Source organism: Odocoileus virginianus, chromosome 24 (genome assembly GCF_023699985.2).
Source record: "Odocoileus virginianus isolate 20LAN1187 ecotype Illinois chromosome 24, Ovbor_1.2, whole genome shotgun sequence".
Lineage (NCBI taxonomy): Eukaryota > Metazoa > Chordata > Mammalia > Artiodactyla > Cervidae > Odocoileus > Odocoileus virginianus.
Window position 1 is genome coordinate 26,939,423 of NC_069697.1, and position 24,687 is coordinate 26,964,109.

Below are 24,687 nucleotides of genomic sequence, written 5' to 3' on the forward strand. Positions count from 1 at the left end.
TCTTCTCTGATGTAATCTATCTTTAGAAATAATTTGATGTGAGCTGATCACACTTAAAAGGAAGGAAACAATTTTTTATCACAAGACTGAAAATCAGACCACTTCTTTCTAAGCCTTTTCTGAAGAACCACTTACATATATGGTATTGAATACTTGAATAACTGCAAAGCAGAAGTATGACTCAAATGACTGAGTATTCCATACCACTATATTTCAGTGAAAACAGACAATAAAAATGGAAATTATGTGAAACATGCAGATATATTCACAGATGTTAAATAAACATGTAAAAATCTCACTGCTTTTTTGAAGGGTATATGGATGAGATTAATGTACAGCTCCTGAGATGAATGCTAAAAACAACTTTAGGGAGGAAAGTCTATTCTTCCCCTTTTCTTGCTCCTCTTCCCAAACACCTTAGAAATTCTTACTTTAGATTATGAAGAAACTGAAAGAAAAATCATTTTACTTTGCACAGGCATGTTAGTTTTATACACAACTCATTCAGAGGGGCATCAAAGGGGAAAACTCATGTCAATCTGTACAATTCTTTAAATAAAACCATTTTTCTTCTCTAAAATAGTCTATATGGAGGTCTGTGGACAATGTACACCACTTTAGAAGGGAAAGAGGAATCTGTCTGAATAAACTAGTACAAAATTGCACAGTCCAGGTTGAATCCATTCTTCTTGTTATTTAAGAGAAAACGTAATAAAATTTATAAAACAAAACTAAATGGAAAAGTACTGATACTCTGATCACTATAGAAGCCTGTGCCTATTATGTGCAAGTGGCAGGATGAAGTAAATGACAAAGATGTGAAAAGTAATCAACTTCAATCTTTAGATAAAACTCTGATTTTTACCATACACCATTAATCCTGCCCAAATGTCTTCCTAAAATCCTCCCCTGGTATTTAAACATCAGTGGACCTACAAAGTCTCTTTCTTCTTTTAAGTAACAGCTGCTTGCAATAGTCACTTTAGCAAAAGAAAATATCTGGCAATAGCTATACTTAGGAGCTTAGGATCCCACTGAAATAGTTTAAAAGATCTACTGAAATACAGTGACCAGTAACCACTAGATAGCAAGATGAAAACATTACCCATGATAATCTGAAGAGCTATTAGGAGAAAAGGAAGCTGGACTCATATAAACTCACCATAAGTAAGAGTGTAAACTGGCTTCCCCGTTACGTCCAGTGCGGTCAGACAGGGGCATTTTGCCTGAGTAGTGCCCCAGCGCTGCAGGGCAGACTCCAGAGCAGGGGGCCAGTTACAGATGACTCCCAGCGGTTCTCCCTTCACAGGGGTCATCTGCCGTCCCTCAGGCTTGGGTTGGTTAGGGTCTGGCTGAGGTACTATACCAAAAAAACACCCCAACAGGTTATATGAATATATGATCTGAAGTAAGTACAAATACCAGCTAACATAACTGAGGTCTCTAATGTCAAAATAACTTCCCTTTCCCTTTTTCTGGCTTAACTCACTCTGAGAAAAGAGAGGACATTGTTAGAAATAGTAATCCACAAACTGGGCCATTAATTCATTTTCCCACATAACTGTAAAACCATATTTAATACATTTTATGCAACAAATCTTAACCCTGACAAAGCAAATCCCCAAACATACAAAGAAGCACAAAACATAAATTTGCATTTAGCACTTTTACAATTTTTAGTAAATTTATTTATTTTTTTTGGTTGTTGTTTTATTTTTAGTAAACTTGTTTTGAAATCTTTAGTCTGTGTTTAATGTTAGATAGCCAGGTTCTATCTACCTCACCAGGTTACGTTTAATGAAAAACCATGGAACTGTAAGTCAGGAAACCCAAGTTTACATTCACTTTTTACTAGTGTGACCTTGGGCAAAAGGAGTTACCTGAGCCTCCTTTTTCCTCATCTGTAAAATGCAAATATAATAACAGGTATACAATAGGGACCTACTGGAATCAGGAAAGATAAGGGGCATGAACGACAATGTTCCTTCCATGTCTCTACACCTCTGCGCACATCTCATATGGCCAACCCTTTGCCTCTTGGTGAATGTACACTCATCCTTCTTAGGATATACCTTCCCTGGGACGCCGCCCAGCCATTCCTTCCTTAGTGCTTCCACACTGCACGTGAGTGCACTCTTAACAAAGCACTGAGGATACTTAAGAGCTTCTATTACTCTAGAGGGTTTTCTCCCTCTTAGACTGAGAGTTCTTTAAGGAGAAGACATGGTTCTTATTCTTCTTATTGCCTTTAGTGCCTAATATGTAATGGTTGCTTAATCGCCTTAACTAAATTGAATGGAACTTGGGGGAGAAAAAAGAAAAGCACTAGGCAATTCCCTGGTGGTCCAGTGGTTAGGACTCAGCGCTTTCACTGCCGGCGCCCCAGATTCGATCCCTGGTGGGAGAAATAATATCCCATGTAGTGTGGCCAAAAAAAAAATTTTTTTTAAGTAGTAGATTTATAATAGGGTAAATTCCAGAAACTAGAGGTGAATAATATTTCACGCTTTTTCACAGAGACAAAATTAAAGTCCTCTTAATTTTTTTACAATAAACAAGTATTGCTTGAACTTTAAAAAAAATCCTGTATTTTCATAGCAGGAAGGATAATTTACATATGGAACAAAAGGTCAAGTGCTCACTGAATGTCAACTCTGTATGTAAGACATGATAAACACTGAGAAGATAAATGCTGCACGTATCATTCTTTGAACAAACATTTATTGCTTCTAATAATGTCAGGTACAAGTAGTACAGAGCCATGCCCTCTAGGAGCATCCAGCGTGCAGTGGGGAAGCACACTCGTACACAGAGCAAAGTACACATGGCCAGAGCATGACAGAGATATGAAGAGAAAGGGCAGAAGAGGACCATGCCTCCTAGCTTAGGGATGAGGGCGCCCACCTGGAGGAGGTAACGAATGCCTGGGCTGAGTCTTAAAGGACGAGTGGGGATTAGCCAGGTGAACAGGAGATGAGAGAAGGAGCACAGAAGAGAGAATGGACGGAAAGAGCAGCAAGTATTAGAAGTGCAAATGAAAGATGAAATGAAATACATGTTAAAGCTCAATTTAATGACAGACTGGGGAAAACTTAAAATGTCTTCACTCATTTTTCTACTGATACAAAATTAACAGTTTCACTTTCCAACTCACCACCGTAGGTAAATAATGTTTGCATATTCCCAGACCCTAAACCACCTAACTATAAAAATAAACATGGGTGATTCTAAATAAATAGTTTTGTTCTTACAGACAAACTGTATATATGGTAAGCATATGGTCATAAAAGTCCATACATTATTGCCATCCATTAGGCCTCACTGCAGACCCTGGGGCATACTCTTCCAGACTTCCAAAGACATACAGGTATTTTTCTCTTCCAAAGATAATTGTCATTCAAATGAAAAATCATTGCCTATTTAACATTAGTGGGAAGCTGTTAGCTCTATTCAGCCAATAAATGTTGCTCAAGTATGATTCCTGTTAGACTTTGACTTTCATTTGCCTTCTGAACACACAGTACTAAAAAGACAAGAGGCTATTACTGACACAGACACTTGAAAATTCAGTTCATCAAGAAAGATGACCATAGTTCAGTGAGTTTAGTGACTCCAAAAGAAAGAGAAATTCATCTTAAGCTCATACATTATGTTGCTTGGTTCTTTCTGCTGCACCAAATGGGTTAAGACTGGGTTGAGTCTACTAACAGGCTTAGTTCTGTTAAGGTCTGATGCAATCAAAGCCTGTTCTTAGTCCCAGGACATAAAAATGGACTGCAAAGCTACCGAGGCTCAATTCTTCAGACAAAGGTTGTTTTTAGATAGATCTATTCATCACCCACCTTTACTAACTATTAATATCAAATGGCCACTTTCTATGCCCCCACATAGTCCCTTCCCAATCCTTCTATTAAATTCTAGATTCATTTTATCCCTAAATATTTTTTAAATTATTGAGTGAATAAATCACTCTTATCATTTTCTCTAGGGAGCTTTCCCCAACCATACAGATGAGACTGATTTTTTCCTTTCTCCAAGCTGCCAGTACCAGTTGATACATACTTATTGACTAAACTCAGTTTTCAATTGTAGTGTATGTTTTGTCTAAATTGGAAACAACGTGAAGGAAGTGACTATATTTTTATGAACCTTTTCCACCATCCACCATGTTAAAACAGATCTACATATGTACTGACTGACTGATTTAACAAAAATGATTGGGTTATATATTTAAAAAAAAAAGGGGGGGCAAACTTTTGAGAATGAATTTGATACTTCTAAGATATGACAAATATAAATAATTTTTAAAATTATGTGCTTGTTCCTAATTTTAAAAAACTTATTTCCAAGGATAATTCTATGTTCCATAGCTATCTTCTTGTCTTTCCCTCCTCTCCCTCTATTTTTCATCTGAGATTTAAAATATAAATGATCGTAAGGGAAAGAAGATCAGAAAGCTATGAACTCTTCAACCAAAGACGATGCCTTATCCATCCATAACTCCTATAATATCTACATGCAGTAACTGTTTACAAAATTTCTAAGGAATATACGTGGTTTGGTATTATTACCACTACCTTCCACAATTTCTTCAGAATCATCCACAAAAAATTCTTTTAAGGGAGGCCTTTTGGGTCGTTTCAGAGTGTTGAGAAGCTGCTGGATTTTTGTGGATACTCTGCTACTGACAGGAACACCTAATAGGGAAAAAAATGGTAAGTTAAAATTAACTGATTTTAGGAATATTCCAGTTCCTCAATTCTCTTATGACCTTTCATTTTTAATGATGTTTGGCCTTTGTTCACAGTCTCATTCTATTTCAGCTGGGCTAAACAGGTACAAATACATATAGGATAATTTTTATGACAAGAGTAAAAATATGGTGCTATTATTAATACTGTTTAAAGAGTCCATCTAACCTCCCTTTTCTCTCCTAGCATTCTTTTCTTTTTCCATACTTTTTGTTCAAAGTGTGGTAGGTCACAAGTCCTGCCACTGCTGGACATTAGACACTGCTGTTTATAACTTGAATTTTTTCAGTTTAACTAATATGCTGTATTTAACTACCAAACAGCTGCCTACCATCAGCTGTATCCATAAGGCTGGACCTGTTGGATCCTTTGTGCATGCCTTTAACTATCCCCGATGGGGGTAGATCAATATTTGCTGGGCGTATTGAGGAAGATGATGATGAAGAGGTAGTTGTAGTGACGTCAGGGGGAGCAGAGAAATTCTCTAAGAGGGGAGAAAACAAAATTTAAAATTATATTATGTTAGCAGTAAAAATAAGAACCTTTAAGTCTATTTTTTTGTTGCTACTGTTTGTTTTTTAACAAGAGAGAAAACTACTTAAAGGAGCACTAGCTCTAATTTTACTAGCAAGATATAATGAGAGGAACAGGTTAAGCCAGGGCATATCAGCTTTCTAAAATTATTACTTCTGAGAACTTGAGCAGGCTCAGTAAGATCAAATCACATATCAAATATTTCTCAAACAGATTCTTTTCTACACAGAAAATCTGGTAGAAATCCAATGTTATAAAAATAACTACAATAAAATAAAAATTGCTGGTGACTTCAAAATGAAACCAAAGTCAGTATGATCATTAGAGTTACTAATATTCTAGTCTCTGAGCATTTCTTCATGTTTATGGTGGTTTATCTATGTCTCTTCACTCGCTGAGGACAGAAATTGTGCCTTGGAAGTGGGTCAGATTGCTCAAGTCTCAGATAAAGAAAACCAGATAAAATCCATTTTTAATTTCTGTAAAACAACTCATAGGTAATTTGAATCTACTTGAAAGACAAGGTTCTTCCCTTAGTCTAAGCATGATCAAACAGTGCTGTTTTATTCTGCTTCATGTAGGGATTCTTACTATAAAGAAATAATGATATAGCTGGAAAAGAGTCATTGAACAGAGAAGTGTTACCAAAAAATTAGAAGAAGAAAAAGAAAATCAGAGGAAGCAAAACGTAGAGTTCACAAGAATAATGAAAAACCACTCAAAACTATGAATAAGGAAAAAAGCATAATATAAACAATTTCTAAAATTATTTTGGGATTTAGGTTTCCAGGCCCCAAAAGTCTAGACTTACTAGCTTAATACTTTTTACAGCTTTAAATACTTTGCACAAGTATACTGCTGTATAGTCTTTCTGTAGGATGATGTGGTAACGAAGCATTAAAAATAGACATTTTTACCTGATCCAGGTACCTGATCCAATTCCACTTATAGGAATACATCCTAAGAGGAAATAATCAAACGATTGCACAAAGTTGTGTGTGTGAGGATGTTCATTTCAGTTTTCATACAGCAAAAAACTGGATACTACTTAAATGTCCAAAATAGGGAAATGGCTAAAATAAACCATGGCAGAGCCACACAGTGGCATATTTTGAAACCACGAAGACAAAAGTATGATTCTATATTAACAATATAAAAGATTTCTGCTTTAAAAGCAGACATGTCTGCTAATAAAAGTAGGTTCTATTTAGTACCATTTCATTTCTGTAAGAACAAAACCAGAGCCTTACGTTACGCAAATAGCAAGTCTAGGATCTACATGAAAGTGATAACATTGAAGTGTTTATACATAAGTGGGGCTGTAGCTCATTTTTCCTTTTATCTGTATTTCCAAATTTTTTCTTTAGAAGCATGAAGTACTTATTAACTTCTGTTAGAGCAAACATCCAAAAGGCAATAATGTTGGATAAAATGGTTCCTGTGAGTTCCTGAACTTTTCAGAGAGTAGAAGCAATATGAGATATGAAGTCAGGTAAAACCACCTTCTTAACAAAAACTGAGATAAAGTTAACTGAGTACCAGGAAACTATTTTTCACAAGTGAAACTGCTCTCTTAGACAATGTGGAAATAAAACCTGATCCCATCATGGCTCTGTTGCTGACCTTCCCAATAGGAGAAGTGTTGAGTCTGCTCATCTGTAGCTGCTTTGGGGTGGGGTGGCGGGGGGAGGTGTCAGTCAATTAAGAGCACAGGACAAGCCATCGGCTGCTGGCCCTGACCTTTTACTGTGGGCAAGCATGACCTTAAGGTAGCTATTTTCTTTAAAAATTACAGGCTTAAATCAAAAGGTTTCCAAGTTTTTCCTTTTCAGAAATCACTTAATAAACATACTTATAAAGTGGTACAGGAAGGTCACTGACAAAAAATTAAGACACCAAAATGCAAATGGATTGTCAAGAAAAAAGGAATAGTATCACAGACACATGTTTATATATATCGGTTCATGCTGTGTGTACCAACTAATTAAGCAAAGGCAGAGACCTGAACTTTATCTGCAGATGTCACAGACGCTTAGAACACACACACACACAGACATAAAGCCAAGTCAAGCGAAAGCACTGACCGATATTCTCAGCCCGCACACTTCTGTTGTAGCAATAGTGCAGCAGCAAGGACAATAAATCCAGTCTTTATGCTACAGACTAAAAAGTCCCAGTGACACTGTCTTAATTCCAAATTTTCTCAGGTTTAATTTTTTTTTTTTTTTTTTGAGAGAGAGAATGTAGGCAACAATCCTGGGAAAAGTCTAAGATGTTGTCTCTTTGAACACTTTTTCCTTGATGGAATATTCTCCAGCATGGAAAAGCACACTGAGACTGGTGTTACATCTTGCAGCTTGAGTATTGCTTATGGAAATATCTATGGCTTCAGGTGGGCAATAGTATCGCCAATAAAGCAGACATCCTCCATTGTTCCAAATGTGCTGCTCCTGTTTCCTTCTTTGCCTCTCTGTTTGTCATGTTCATTCTGCTACTATTTTTTTAGGCCACCCTGAGAAAACCTAACACAAACCATAAACTACTTCCTGGCTACTGGGAGCCAAATGGAACATAATTTCTTGGGGAGATTCAGCTCCTACCTATTCGAGTATTGGCAAATACATCAGCTAGAGACCCACTGGTTCCTTTGGCCTCTCCGTGGGACAGCGTAGAAGACGCAGATGAAGAAGTGGACGATCCCTGAACTGACCGGTTGATCCAGGACTCGGCATTCTGTAAGCTCTGCTGCAAGGCAGCAGAGAGCGCAGCTCGGCGTCTCAGAGAGCCCTCATCCTCAGAGGCCGAAGACGTGTCTGTGTGAATCAGAAAAACAGAAGTTCTCGATCCTGCCTAGAACACAGACCTTCCAGGTCTTTCTCAATGAGCACACATTCAACTTTGACAGCAGAAAAACATTGTATGCAAAGTTTCTTGTGAATCTCAAAGAAAGGCTTATGAACCAAAGTTTGCAAAAATAAAACAGCCAAAATCTAGAGGTTATTTTAAGCTCTTTTTAAAAACCCATTTTTGAACATTTAAACGTCATTCACTGTTTTTGTTGTTGTGGTTGCAGTTGTTTTGTTTTTTTGGTTCTGGGCTTAATCAGTATCTAAATTCTTTTGGCTTATCTCCTTATGTTCAAATAATGCTGAAGTGCTTCTATTATCTTCCTCAGTGTCTTTGTTAGAGAACATTGTGATGGCCTGCTACCCTGATTTTCACAAGTACTTATTAATTAGTGTCTACTTAAAAGGAAATGATCTTGATGGCAAATATAAAAATCTTGTTTTTTGTAATAACAACTAAAGTGCCAAACAGTGAACTAGATTTTGGGGAACTGACTTCCGTGGAATAAGAAAGAGCACTCAGCCCAGCAGCAGTCAGGGTTTTAGTGGGAAAGCCAGCTGGTCACAGGGCACAGGTGAGCTCTACAAACGAGACGAGAGGCCACAGAGGTACTGCTCTCCTTGGTTCCCAGAGAACTGTGAGGAATTCACTAGCATCTGTATTTAGACCGGCTCTGACTTTCTAAATTAGAAAAGTATGCAGAAAAAAATAAAAAGAGAAAAGTTCAACCAAATATAGGACAGCTAAGGGAAGCAGAAGTCAGGAATTTATTCCAGCGCTTTGAGCATATGAGGCATACATGTTACAGCAGCATTTGGTCTGATGTCAGATAAACCCTTCTAAATGATTCTGAGAGTTACAATTTATGGCTTGTGCACTGAATTTCATTCAGTTTTAAAAAAAGATTAATATTCTATGGTTAGTCCCGCTGAACTCTTTCCTCTAACTCAAGTGAAACTGTAGGTCCGTGTTCTACTTCAGTTTAGAGAGCCAGAGAGAACTAACAGAACTAGAACAGTGCTAGCTCCTGACAACAGAAATTCAAAGAACAAAAGACTAATTTAATCTAGAAGTCAAATTGTGAGGATCTGAAGTAAGAAAGTTAAAATGACTATATCCTTTCTTCCTGCTCTCAAACTACCTCTGATTTATTATCTCACATTGAAGGAGATCTGAGGCCCAAGACTTATTATTATTTTACAGTATACTACTTAACTATGTAATATGTGCTGGGAACTGTCAGTTCTGGGAGTTTTGAGATGTATGAATTCTTATGAGACAGTAAATGCCCTAAGAAGGCTTACCATCTAAGTACAGAAGACACACAACTCCTCAGATTATTTCATATAATAGATGCCAAGAAATGGGGTCAGCAAAGGGTTTCACAGGAGGAACCCCAATCTCAGTCAAGGACTGAAATACTTTTATGTAAATCATGTGGACTTTGGGGAGGTAAGAGCAAAAAAGAGTCTGGAGAAGTAAAGAGTGACCAGACTCCAAAGGGATAAAGTGATAAGGTTCTTTAAAAGGGAAAGAGATTTATAATCAAAAGGGGGGTAACAAAAGGAAAATACAGAGAAAGAAAAGTGATAGCTCTTGTAACATTTTACTTAATGAAAACACTTTCTGCATAATCTTAATGTTCAACTGTACCTTGGGAGGCAGAGATTTCTGTCTTTGCAAACATGCTTTAAAAAAAAGAAAAAGTATCTATGGGAGGAATGGGACAGGTGAATCTGACCCGAGAATAAAATATTTTTGGGGTGATACATCACAGGATCCCACAACCTCCACTGTATTCACAGAGTGTCTTTACTGCACCGTTTATTTTAATCAGTGTAAGTCTAAAATCAGAATAACTCAATTTTTAAAAGATAGTAAAAACAGTATTTTCATGATTAGGTTTGTGGAAAACTGGCTTCATTACGTTTCTATATTGGATCAATTATGTAATTAGGTATATTGTTTCAATTCAATTACCTCATTTGCCTGCTAGTCCTCCTTGGAGTGTTTAGTGACTACAACTGTGGGGAGGCTTAGTGCAGTGGAAAAAACATGGCTTTGGTGTCCTTGCATTTGAACTCTGGGGCCACCATTTACAAGCTATGTAGGGGACAAAGTTGCCCATCTGAGAAGGCTGTTTGCTTATTTATCCATTTAATAAATACTCTAAGGGTTACACTAGTTGGCAGGAATAATATGGTAAGCAAGAAGACACAGTCCCCACTCTAACAGGACTTAGAGTCTTCAAGAAGTTCAGGGTTGGTGCCCAAGGAAGTGAGACCTCAACCAAGGTGAGAAGGGTTAAGCAGGAATTATTTATGAGTGGCACAGAGGTGGGGACAGAGGGGAGTCAGGTAAGAAACCTGGGAGGGGACAGGAAACAAAGCACATTTGAAGATCTGGAAGAAATGAGACTAGCTGAAGCACAGGATGCAAAACTGGTAGTGACAAAAGATGAGGCTGGACAAGCAGACAGCACTGGGTTGCTAACGGCCACGTAAATCAGCTAAGGAAACTTAGCTGCCAACCTCTGCTAACTGCTGTGGGAGAGCCCAAAACAAGACAAGTTACAGAAAGCACCAGCAGTGCCAGCATGTAACAGGTGGCCAATAAACATCAAGACCCCCTTTCCCCTGAAAATCCCACCCTATGTTACCTCACAGGTACAGAACTTCGGCTCTGCAAAGTTTTACAGTTTACATGTCAAGATTATACAAAATGTAAGCACCTCCCTAGGACTATATCTTTAAAAAAAAAAAAAAAAAAGCTCCTTTACATATTCAAACATTTATTTTGTACCTTTTTTAAAAAAGTAACTGTCACTCACAAAATTGTTAGGGATTAGTACAAAATTGGGCAAGATTAAATTAACATTAACAAAGTCATTCTTTTCCCACTGATTCTGCTCCAGTTGAATAGGAACTCACAACTCTTATCCATCATAACTCAAGTTCTTACCGAACCTCTTGTATATGATGGATTTAATAGGTTTACACAACAGGAAATATTCTGGAAATACAGCTTGCCCTTCAGGTTGTAACTGGTGTGACTTTAACACTGTATCATTTAATACTGATTACCGGAAGTCTAAAATCCATTTATAACCAATCAAGAAACATATAATGAGGAGTATGGAGCAAGCTACACAAGTTCCTGGAAAGACAATGTCTGACACTGGGTTCTGACAGCCTATATCCAAATTAGTCCAGATACCAGCTTAGAACAGCAGGTAAGTCAAGATTCACCGAAAGGAGGACCTCACCCTAACAACTGCTACAAAATATCACACATAAACTAGGCCAGGAAATGAGAGCTTCAAAGAACAAGTAAGTGAAACAACCATTAAGCCAGTTAGTGTACAGTAGTCTGGAGTCCATGAAAAGAAATATTTGTGTGTGTTTGGGGCGGGCAGGGTGGGAAGGGATGGTATCAGGCAGGAGAGTGTCATGTTCTCTTGCACTGGTGGGTCAGGGGAATGAAGGACTTCCAGAACCTTCAAGAGAGGCAAAGTAAGTTTCCACGTAGGCAAAGAAAAGAGTACGAAGCTTAGGAAGGAAAAGTTTTAGAGACCCAAGAAGGTGCAGTCTAGGAATAAAAACTTATATGGAAGAGAAGATTAAAAGGTTAGTTCTAAAGCAGTCCATCATGGACTTACCTTGGGCTACAAATTCTGAAGTGATTAATCTAGCACCAAACTCAATCAGGTGGATACTGATTGACCAGACATGGATCAGGAAGATGTTCAGAACTATCTGAGAGATTTTCCAGCATCCCACAGTGACCGTGGTGCACAGAGAGCTGGCTGGGATGGGAAATTACTATGTAATCACGAATCAGCAGAGGCCCATGCGTTGTCTATTAACATTCATATGGGGATACTTATGAGAGAGGGGCGCTAGTAATAATTACTCCAGGATCACTCAACCCATAAGGGATTTCCGAACACTGTTTTCAAGGTATTGTCCCACGTCTATGAAAAAACATTTCACAAAATGAACTAATATTACAATTAATCTTGCTGTGAGAAGACAGGTACTTTTTTTTTTTTTAACTTACTGCCTACTTAAAAAGTTAGACCAAATATGCAGCAACTGCTAGAGCTCCAGAACAAAACCAGAAAACGTTTACTTGACATGGTAGCTCAGTTGGCAAAGAACCTGCCCGCAGTACAGGAGACCAGGGGTTCAATCCAGAGGTTGGGAAGATCCCCTGGAGAAGGAAATGGCAACCCACTTCAGTCTTCTTGCCTGGAGACTCCCATGGACAATGGAGCCTACAGTCTATGGGGTCACAAGAGTCGGACACGACTTAGTGACTAAACCATCACCATGGTAGGATGAGAGGCCATATGCCAAGTGGTTTAGAGAATAGGCTTTTAAGGCCAGAATGCTTTGGACTCCAATCTTAGCTCTGCCATTGATGGGAATTGGGCAAATCAGTTCTTATGGGTCTTAATTCTACTGTTTTGCTATTGTTCTTTTCTCTCTATTTTGGCATTGTTTGCTCACAAAATCCAGTGGATCTTTATCTGTGGGGATTTTAAATTCCTGGACTGATGTATCCTCCCAGAAACCACTTGTGCCCCAGGTTATCATCAGCCTAGGACCACTTTCTAACATTAGATTTAACAAACAGGACACCAGAATTCAATTCTTATACCTAGTGACCACAAATTATTAGAGAAGGTCCCTGCCCTCATTATTCTAAGGCCAAGAGGCAAGCTTTCTCGAGAAGATTTTCTTTTGCTGAGAGGTTAATTTTTAATTTAATTTTTTCTAGTTGTCCCTTCTGCTAAAGATGTGAACCCCTCTGGGGATCTCAATCCCAACTTCCAACCTTACATGTGTCTGAGGTTTACCTTTCCTATCCTTACAGTAATTAAAATTTAGGTCCTTTGTTGATGGTCTTGTCTCCTCCCTAGGAGAGCCAAAGTCAGCCCCATCTCACCACACTGATTTTCAGTGATCATTCTCTACCTCTCTCACTCCTGTATGCATTTAAAAGGAAGCTGATTAAATTCTACCTAGTATTTCTAAAGAGAAGTTTTCTTTTCCCTCTTTCTAAGAGAGAGTTTTCAGGTTGTCTAACTGACCACCCAGCTAGAAATAGATGTTTGAGCAAGTTATTGAGCCTCTTTAAATCTGTTGTCTCATCTGTAAAATCAAACAGAGAATTGTCAAGAAAACAAATGATGAAAAAATGTTAAGCACTTAGCCTTTTGACTAATACACAGAGGTACTCAAGAAACGGTAGCTCTGAATTATGTTTATGGGAAAATTTTAAATTTTACAATCACTTATTGAAATAAACTAATTCAATCTGATAGACTGGGTTTTTATTGTGCTTTGGCTTAAAGAATATTGAATACTAAACTTCTAAGTACTTGCGGAGCTCTGCTCGTAACTCATATCAATACTAATGAAAGCATGTTATTAAAAGATCCAAAATTTATTAATTATAGCACATTTATAGAGGTCTGATTTGCCATCTCTGTTTACTTTGTGATTCTGAATAAAATTAGAATATTTAGGGTAACTCTCCAAGTTAGTAACTGACTAATAATGTGTTCTAGCCTATAAGCTCTCAGAAGGCGACAACTGTTCAATTTGTTTGTTTGAAATAATACTCATTCTAGGACCATGCATATAGGAGTATCTATTAAGCAAAAAAGAACTTTCCAAGAGTAAAAAACAAAATCAAGCAACGAGTCTGACACATAATTGCTGAATCCTAGGACAAATCACTTAGTGAGTAAAAGCTTGTCTGTTTCCTCATCTCTAAAGAAATCTGGACTTTCCACTTCACAGAGTAGTTGGTTAAGCAGAACAACTGAGGCAGGGCAGCCACTGGTATATGAAAGTCCTCTGCATCCTGTAATTTCATATAGCATCATTAAAGTTTGCTAAAACTTTAACAATATTCCAGTCTGTTCATGGGCATTGTTTTCATATATAGAAATACAGAGAGGTAAATGTCTCTGTCTGGCCCTGTGAATTACTACTACAGTCACTTTCAAGCAGAGCCCTGTATAAGAGAAACTCAGATCTCTAAATTTTAAGCTTCATTCTAGGCAAGCCAGTCAAAACAGCTTACTGTGCTTTGGGGTCATTATGTGGTCTATTTGTTCATCTGAGCACCCTCAAAATGTAGTGCAGGGTAAGCCCACATGGGTGCAGAAAAAGCTTAGAGAAAAAAAATATATGCTGTAGTTTTTGCATTGTGTTTATCTGTATGAATGAGTAATAGCATTACACAAAGAAGCCCTACAAAGAAAGAGCTGAGGTAATTGCCTCATGACATTAGTAAATGATTTCAGCACATAAAGGGAACTGGATGGCAGTAATTCAAACAGTCTGAAAGACTATGAAAAAGGCCACAGGCACTAAAAGAACCACAGACTGCTACCAACTTGGAGAATTTAGATTTTCCAATCCACAAGATAGAAATCAGTACATGTATCAATAAGCAGGTTTTAGGGTGACTGACATTTTATTATTTGAGAAGGCTTTATGAACAAAAGACAGATCAGCTCTCATGCCAAATGTTTACCATATTTTCCAGATTATATATGATTACTATGAATAAAACCAAGATTTATGACATAGTTCACTTCCAGACTCTTTTTGTTAAATCCCTCCAAAATCAGCTCTAGATTTTCACCACTTTAGTGACTCCCACAGTTATACGCTGGTTGCGTCTCTAAGACGCCGACTGGCCAGTGCGCTTTAGCAGGTATCCCAGAAACTAGGTTCACCTGGCGCAGCATGGGCAGAGGAAGGGCCCTGAGCAGAAGCACGTTTTGTGACGTGTGTGTGGTGTGGCCTCTCAGTGCACAAAGGACAATGTAACTATAATACCGTGAAATCTGAGGTTAGTCTTGCCCTGCAAGAGTGGCACAGTTTTTCTAGAAAGAAAATAGCAATGTCACTTTCATAGCTGCCTAGAACCTGTTCTGTTTTGATTTTAAATCAGCCTGTAACCATCAGTAATTCATGTCAATTCTCCTCTTCCTCTTGACCCCTTGAGCAGAGCTTCAGCATTTCCTCTAAACTTTAGTGTTTTGGGGGCTAATAAAAAGGCAAGATAAAACCTACCTGCCTTCCCTGGGTTAGGCTAACAGGTTCTGGGAGACAGTGATTAAAGGGTTAAGGTTCAAGGGCCAAGTCTCTAACTGGTGGCTCTCAGATGCTTGGAGAGAATGGAATCCATATCCAGGCAAGGATACCGGAGTGGGTAGTAATTCCCTTCTCCAGGGGATCTTCCCGACCCAGGGATGGAACCCAGGTCTCCTGCATTGCAGGCAGACTCTTTACCACCTGAGCCACCAGGGAAGTCCTTATCCTAACCTGGGAAGAACAAATTCCATCCCCCCAGGGGGAAGGTCCCGAGAGAAGCCTTTTGAGACAGTCCCTCCAGAGCCCCTCACACTGGAGCACAGGATGGTTCCAGGCACGTGTGTTGTTGAACAAGAGCGTCAAGTGCATCAAGGTTCAGCTCCTGTGGGGGCCATGTGAGAAACTGCTACATGGGGTGCTCTCAGTGCTCGAGTTGGGACAAAATCCCTCTTCTATTTGACAACACTGATGTCTCTAAGAGCATATCAACATCTCTCACATACCATTCAGAGTTCCCGGAACAGGACATAAATAGATAGGAAACCTTCTTATTAGCCTGCTCTGCTGAATAAAGGTCTTAAGAGAGAGAACTGAATCTTTACAATCATGAAATTATTAAAACGACCAGGTAATCAAGAAAATGATGCCACTTCTTTAAGGTTGCAGACAGAGTAGAACATTCATGTTTACAAATAGAGAAGCCTGTGGTGAATTCCACAGGACTAAGGCCTTGTTCAGCAATAAACAGCCTCGATTTAGAGCTGGTGAATTCCCTTCAGGCAGTGACTTTGGAAGGGGACAGAAAAGGTTTCCATTCCGTCTGCACATTCTCAAAATCCTTTGCTGCGCTCTCCCATTTTACCCGAGGCCATGGAAGAGGACTACTTCACAGCTGCATTTCTTTAGCACAGTTCTGGGGAGGACTGGTTCTAAGGACTTGGGAGTCTGCGCTGCTCCCTACCCTTTGCCATTTACTACAATTGAACCCTCAGCTATGCTGCACCAGAATCTGCCAACAAGGAATAGCCGTGAGACTGAGAGCCCCCTTTGTCCACGAGGACCCGGCTGCTGCTGTACTAAGGCGACAGGGAAGCCATCCAAGATTCTGAACGAGTGGGCTGGAAGTATGCACCACTACAGACACAAAACGTCTCATTGTGACGGTCTGCTAGAGGTATCCTGCGTTACATTTTGAGGATCACTTGAAGCCACAGAGCTATTTCTCTTTGGAACATACTGACACCACAGATGTAAAGGAAAAAAAGCACACACAGTTAATGAGCCCATAGCACGTCCGGATGCTCTGAGAAGTTAGCCAGAACCTAGGAGAAGACGATTAATATAAACCTAGGCCAGGGGCTAGGATCAGTGTGAACAGCTCAACTTGACAGCTGTGAATCAGAGTCAACCATGACAAACGTAACCTTCCTGGGAATCTCCCCCAAAAGATAGGGTAAGTCACTGAGACCAAAACAGTTCAGGAAATGTTTCTCCCCCAAAGACTGTATTACCAGGAATACGACAGTGGAGAAACAGACACTATACTGAGGCTCTGAAACAGATGGACTGTTCAGTCTCAGAGGCCTACACATTGAGATTCTGAGATTTCATCTAAATTTTTAAAAACTTTGGGGAAGATTCCGAATGGAAAAGACAACTTAAAGGTGTTCTAGTTGCTCTTCAAATATGAATTTGTGGGGATGGGGGGTGGGGGGTGGTGGTAAGTCTTCCAAGTCTGGAGGGTGGTGACGGGCCTCTTTGTTCTGGCTTATCTCCTGATCCAATTATAGAAAGTGGATTTTTAAAGAAATACAAACATATACAAAATAGATTAACACACACATAAACACTTACATATGTTTTCTAGGTTTATTGTAACTTGGCATGAATGCTCTCTTTCATAACACAAAAACATTTTGTCCCCAGATCACATACTCCTGTGACTGTTGCAGAGACAAAGGATCTGATTTAGGAGTATAAATTTGTTAAAGACATACATATATGACTGTGGGTCATATTCTGGATGTCAATAAAGAATAGCTATTTAGTCACAGAAGGGTATTTCCTAGACCCTAAACTTTGGCTTTATTTATGACTACATGAGTTTGGAGGTTAGAGCAAGGAAATTCTGGAATTTCAGAAGAAAATTAAAAAAAAAAAAAAACAACTTTACTCTTAAGGCCTTTTTTGTGTGTTGTTTACAGTGAAATAATCAAAACCTGTCATCTTTAGTGTGTACTCATACATTTCTGATGACGAGGAGAGAGTTTTAGCTCCTACCTCAGAAAAGAAAAAGCAGAACTAAGCAACATCAAAGTAGTAACTGTCAGAGAGAAAGCTTCTGATAAACCTACCAGGTGGTGTGCAGGCATCCGCAGGAGACTGGACAAATGTGGACCGCCTTTTGGTGGGCATGGGCAAAGCCATTTTCTGTTCTTTATGCTTTGCCAGTGCAGCTTGAACTGCTTCTGTGTGGATATCTGAAAGATTAAATATTTGCATTTATTAGCTCCTGGTTCTCAAAGTGTTGACTTCTTTGAGCTGAACTATCACTGCCTCAGCTGTTAAAAAGGATGTTTAGGTGACTTTTATTTATCATTTGTGCTACAGCAAAAAGGAAAAACAGACCAAAGAAGTCGTCAAGGATAATTTACATGAGAGGAAAATGAAGCCCAGCACGATGAGGAGACCATTTAACACAGCGGAGAAGAAGCTGATGGAGATGGGTGTGTAGTGAGAGGAAGAATCTAACATGCATCAGGGCCAGCTGGGAACCCCACCTCTGAATGGAATGCATGTGATGCAGGTACCCAAAGGACACTCTCTGTTCAAGCTCAGGATTTGCTTAACTGTCTAAAAGGAGTTGACACTCTTCAGTTCTATACCACAGGAGAGAAGGGCTGATTCTGATCTAGAAAATACAAGGGCCAGTAGTACTTGTTTGCTACTCTGCCCACAAAAGAACACAGCTCTTCACTTGAATGTCTAATAGCAATCGCAAAATTAACATATCCAGAGAAAACTCTTGATTCTCCACTCCCATGCCAAAACTCAATCTATACTGCTACAAAATAGGATCATATAATACACAGTATTTTGGACTGTGCTTTGATTTTTATTTATTTGGCTGCACCAGGTCTCGGCTGAGGCATGTGGAATCTAGTTCCCTGACTGGGGATCGAGCCCCAAGCCTGCACTGGGGTTCTGGGGTTCGAAGTCTTAGCCACTGGACTTCAGGGGAAGGAAGTCCCTGTGCTTGATTTTTCTTTTTTTAAACTCTGAGCAAATCCTTCTGAGGCAGATAAGATCTGAGGTGGTTTCCAGATTCAGAGAAATTTCCTCTTCTCAAGGAATTGGCCCAATCTACATATGCAAATGATCCTTGAAAGTCTGTCCCTTGTAAGAGCTGGACTAATCAGTTCACTTGGGGGGGGGGGGGTAAGTTTCAACTGAATCAAAAAAACTGCAGCTCCTAAAGTGGAGTCACATGAACAGCAGTACTCTAGAACAGACTATGTCATAATTAGAAGCTTAGAACTTTCAGCCCTACCCCCCATCCTCTAGAGAGAGGAAAGGGACTGGGGATTGAGCTAATCACCAATGACCAATTATTTAATCAAGCATGCCTAGGTAAAGGAGTCTCCATTTTAAAAAACAAAACAAAACAAAACCCTCTAAAGTAAGGGATTTGGAGAACTTACTGAGTTAGTGAACACATCTTTGTGCCAGCAGGGTAATGTACCCTAAACCTCATAGGGACAGGAGCTCTTGGGTTTGGGACTCTTCTGCACCTTGCCCCATGAGCCTCTTCACCTGGTGATCATTTCTACCCTTTATAGTAAACTGGTAATATTAAGTATTTTCCTGAGTTCAGTGAGCCATTATAGCAAATAATCAAACTTGCGGAGCAGGTGCTGGGAATTTTGATTTATAGCCAAGTTGAACAGGGACTTCCCTAGTGGTCCAATGGTTAAGACTCTACACTCCCAGTGCGGGAGGCATGGGTTCGATCCCTAGCCCAGGAACTAAGATCCCACCTGCTGAATTAAGCAACCCCATGTAGCCAAGCTAGCCAGAGGGAAGCAATGTGGAAACACTACAAATAGTCTCCAACTTATGATAAATTCAACTAGTGCTTTTTTTTTTTTTTTACTTTACAATGGTATAAAAGCAATACACATTTAATAGAAACTATACTTTGAATTTTCAATTATTTTTTCCTGGATATGATTCTCTCGTGATGCTAGGCAGTAGCAGCAAGCTACAGCTCCCACTCAGCCACACGATCACAAATGGCTCACACACTTAAAACCATTCTGTAAACATACAGCCATTCCATTTGCCCAACTGTAGGTTAATGAAAGTGTTCTGAGCACATTTAAGGTAGGCAAGGCTAAGCTATGATATTCAGTAGATTGTTGTTCTATGTTGAGTCGCTAAGTTGTGCCCGACTCTCTGCAACCTCATGAACTGCACCAGGATTCCCTGTCCTTCACTATCTCTCAGATTTTGCTCAAACTCACAACCATAGGGTCAGTGATGCCATCCGACTATCTCATCTTCTGTCACCCCCTTCTCCTCCTGCCCTCAATCTTTCCCAGATCAGGGTCTTTTCCAATGAGTCAGCTCTGTGCATCAGGTGTCCAATTAAATGCATTTCAACTTACAATATTTTCAGCTTATGATAGGTTTATTGGGATGTAACCCCACTGTAAGTCAAGGAAGGTCTGTACTTGTGATTGGCTACTTCCTTCTCCAGGGGATCTTCCCAACCCAGGGATCGAACTCAGGTCTTCCGCATTGCAGGCCGACGCTTTACCATCGGAGCCACCAAGGGAACCCAAAGGCGGGGGGCAGTCTTGTGGAAATGAGCCTGTGGGGCCTCCACTGACTCCAGGTAGTTAATGTCAGAAATGAATTAAATTGCAGGACAGTGAGCTGCTGTCTGCAGAGAACTGGAGAATTGATGGGTGTGAAAAACCCACACACTAGGTAGGTACCTACCAAACAATAACCACTTCTACCTCAAAACCACTCACTCATTATAGGTAACCAATCTCCTTATTGATTTATCCTGCCTGTATTTCTTTGTGCAAAAAATAACCATATTTTTTCCATATCCCTGCCTTTCATACACACAAGGTAGCATACCATATGTACTTTTTTACACTATCCTTTTTTCACTTAACAGTATATCCTGGAATTCATTTTATGACAGCTACTAGAGATCTTCTTCATTCTTTTTTTAAAAGTAGAGTATACAGCACTTCATTGTATACCACAGCTTTATTCAACGGCTACCCTATGTGTGGGGATTTATGTGTTCCCAATATTTTACAATTACAAATAATGATACAACAAACAGCCTTGTGCAAATACACTTCTATGCTGATGAGAATATATCTTCAGGATAAATTCCTACAAGTGAGACTCCTAAGTCAAAAGTCAAATACAGTTTAAATTTTGTTACATCTTGCCAAATTCTCCTCTGAAAGAGCTTCATCATACTGTGGTACTATCAGCAATGTACAAGAGAGCCTGTTTCCCCACTGACTTGCCTTCAGAGTATATTATCTACCTTTTCACTGTTGCCAGTTCAGTGGCTGAGAAATGACACCTCAGTATACTTTAAATTTGCACTTAAAAAAGAAATCATTACTGATATTAAACATCTTTACACAGGATTTTGGAGCCATTTAATATTTGTTTGAAAGTGAAGTGAATGTTCATGGCACTTCACCATTTTTCCACTGGGAGTCTTAGTTTATTTTCCCTTGATTTAAAAAAATTCTTCATATATAAAAGATATTGGCCCTTTATCTCTGAGAAATGTTAGAAATATTTTCTTTCAGTTTGTCATTTGTCTTTTGCTATTGTTTGCAGTGGTTTGCTGCCATGCAAAAGGTTTTTTTTTTTTTTTTTAAGATTCTATGGAAAATCTCAAGTCAGCAACCTAAATGCACAGCTGTTCTTTTTTTGTTCAAAAAAAGAACAAAATAAAACATAAATTAGCAAAAGAAGGAAATAACAAGGATTAGAGGAGAAATCACTGCAGATGGTGACTGCAGCCATGAAATTAAAAGACGCTTGCTCCTTGGAAGAAAAGCTATGACAAACTGAGATAGTCTATTCAAAAGCAGAAACATCACTTTGCCGACAAAGGTTCATATATGTACAGTCAAAGCTATGGTTTTTCCAGTAGTCATGTATGGATGTGAAAGCTGGAACATAAAGAAGGCTGAGTGCCGAAGAACTGATGCTTTCAAACTGTGGTGCTGGAAAAGACTTTGAAAGTTCCTTGGACAACAAGGAGATCAAACCAGTTCATCTTTTTTTTTTTTTTCAAACCAGTCCATCTTAAAGGAAATCAGCTCTGCATATTCATTGGAAGGACTGATGCTGAAGCTGAGCTCCAATACTTTGGCCACCTGATACGAAGAGTTGACTCATTGGAAAATATCCTCATGCTGAAAAAGACTGAGGGCAGGAGGAAAGAGGGTGACAGAAGATGAGATGGCTGGATGGCATCACTGACTCAATGGACATGAGTTTGAGCAAACTCTGGGAGATAGTGAAGGACAGGGAAGCCTGCTGTGCTGCAGTCCATGGTGTTACAAAGAGGCAGACATGACTTAGCAAATGAACAGCAGTGCAGAAATAAAAGAGGGAAGAAAAACAACAAAAACAAGAATTGGTTTTTTGAAAAGATGAACAAAGTTTACACAACTTTATCTACATTAAGAAAAAGAACATTCTTGGTGGTCCAGTCATTAAGAATCTGCCTGCCAATGTAGGGGACACCTGTTCGATCCCTGGTCTAGGAAAATCCCTCGGGCCAATGAAGTCCATGCTCCACAACAAGAAAAGTCGCCACAATGAGAAGTCCATACACCATAACTAGGGAGTAACCCCTGGTGCAACTAAAGAAAGCTCACTAGCAGCAATGAAGACCCAGGGCAGTCAAAACAAACAATAAAAATTTTCTAAGTTAAAAAAAAAAAATCTTTTTTAATTTAAAAACAAAAAAGAGAGAAGATACAAATAACTAAAATCAGAAATGAAAGAGGAAATATTTCAACTGATGACATAGAAGAAACATATAACCTACCAAGATTAAAACCGGAACAGATCAATTACTAACAGGAAGATTGAATCAGTAATCAAAAACCTCCCAAAAAAGAAAAGCCCACATTTCACTGGAGAATTCTATATAAAGCACTTTTAAGAATTAACATCAGTCTTCTCAAACTCTTCCAAAAACCAAGAGGAAACACTCCCAAACTCATTTGATAAAGCTACTCTATCCTGATACCAAAGCCGGGCAAAGATACTATTAAAAAAGAAAACTACAGGCCAAAATAATGTTGTTAACCAATATTAACTACAGACCAACTACAGACCGGATGAAGAGTAATGTAAAAATCCTGAACAAAATACTAACAAACCAAATTCAACAGCACATTAAAAGGACGATATGGCATTAAAAGGACTATCCACCTAAATTGCAAGGTTTGATTCAACATATGAAAATAACTGTAATACTCTAATATAACAGGGGAGAAAAATCATACAATCATCTCAAAAGGTACAGAAAAGGCATTTGACAAAATTAACATTCTTTCATAAGAACACTCTACAAACCAGGAACAGCAGGAAAAGTAGTTCAAGATAATTATCAAACATGAAAAGCCCACAGTCAACATCATATTCAACAGTGAAAAGCTAAAAGCTTTTCCCATTATCATTAGGAATAAAGCAAGGATGCTCACACTCACCTATCTATCCAACACAGTACTGGACATTTTAGCCAGAGAAATTAGGCAAGAAAAAGAATAAAAGGCATCCAAGCTGGAAAAGAAGAAGTAAAATTGTTTCTGTTTACAGAAGAATGATGTCATATGTAGGAAATCCTAAAGATCTCACAAACAAACATTGTCAGAACTAACAAATTCAGCAATTGCAAGATAGAAAAATCAACATACAAAAATCAGTTGTGTTTCTGAACAGTAACAATGAATCATCTGAAAAGTAAAAATTTACAATAGCATTAAAAAAACAGAACACTTAGGAATAAATATAACCAAGGAGGTGAAAGATTTGTACAATATGAGACACCGATGAAAGAAAAAAAAGAAGACAAATCAGTGGAAGACATTTTATGATTAACAATAAGTACACTAAGGACTGCAAGTCTTAATATTGTTAAAACGTCCATATTACCCAAAGCAACCTAGAGATTTAATGAAATTTCTGTCAAAATCTCAATGACACTTTTTTAAGAAATAGGAAACAAAATTCCTAAATGCATATGGAATCTCAAAGGACCCCAAAGAGCCAAAACCATCATGAGTAAGAAGAACAAAAGGTAAAGGCTTCACTCTTCCTGATTTCAAAACATATTACAAAGTTATAGTAACCAAGACTATGACACTGGCATCCAGACATACATATAGAGCAATGAAACAGAACAAAGAGCCCAGAAATTATTCTGGTGTACACGGCCAAATGGTCTTCAACAAGGGTGTTAAGACTATACAATGGAGAAATGACAGCCTTGTCATTTCCGGACAAACGGTGCTGGAAAAACTGAAATATCTGTATGTAAAAGAATGAAGCTGGATCCTTATCTTTCACCATACACAAAAATTAATCAAAATGGATTAAAGATCTAGACATAAGACCTGAAACTATAAAATTCTTAAAAGAAAACATAGAGGAAAACACCTTGGAATGTAATAATTTCTTGAATGTGACACCAATAGCACATGTAACAAAAGCTGAAAACAGAACTAGGACTATATCAAACTTTAAAACTTCTGCACAACAAAGAAAACAACAGAGTGAAGAGGCAACTCATGGAATGGCAGAACATATTTGCAAATCATACACTGAATAAGGACTTAGTATCTAGGATATACAAAGAACTTCTACAACTCAATCACAATAAAATCTCAAATAACTCAATTTTAAAGGGGCAAGGGAATTGAACTGATATTTCTCCAAAGAAGACAAAATGGTCACTTAAAAGAAAAAAGGAAAGGAAAATCACAAACGCTGACAGAGATGTGGAGAAAGTGGAACTTGCATGCACTGTTATTAGGACTGTAAAATGTTACCGCTGCTATGGAAAACACTATGGAGGTTCCACAAAAAAATTAAAACTAGACCCACAACAATCTTACTTTTGGGTATATATCCAAAAGAATTGAAAGCAGAATCTTGAGGTGGTATTACATCTGTGTTCACTGAAGTATTATTCACAATAGCTAGGACATGGAAACACCCTCAATGTCCATGAATGGATGAAGAAAACGTAATATATACACATGACATTATGTATTAAGGCTGGTATTATCCAGCTTTAAAAAAGGAAACCTCGTCATGTGCTACAACACTGACATGCTAAGTGAAATAAGCCAGTTACACACACACACAAA

At 38.6% G+C, this 24,687-nt stretch overlaps 1 protein-coding gene across 3 annotated transcripts in view; it reads right to left on the reverse strand.

Annotated features, from left to right (window-relative positions):
- The window catches only part of DIP2B (disco interacting protein 2 homolog B), a 224,634-nt gene that overhangs the window by 60,508 nt on the left and 139,439 nt on the right, over positions 1–24,687 (reverse strand). Inside the window, exons 4-8 of one of the 3 annotated variants that reach the window (XM_020908151.2) lie at positions 17,605–17,730; positions 7,886–8,098; positions 5,083–5,235; positions 4,578–4,697; positions 1,163–1,360 (exon numbers count right to left, since the gene is read on the reverse strand). In XM_020908151.2, coding sequence (XP_020763810.1) covers positions 1,163–1,360; positions 4,578–4,697; positions 5,083–5,235; positions 7,886–8,098; positions 17,605–17,730 — 810 coding nt within the window. Of the gene's footprint in view, positions 1–1,162; positions 1,361–4,574; positions 4,698–5,082; positions 5,236–7,885; positions 8,099–17,604; positions 17,731–24,687 lie in introns of all 3 variants that reach the window. The other 2 variants (XM_070454438.1, XM_070454439.1) reach the window with 2 other exon arrangements.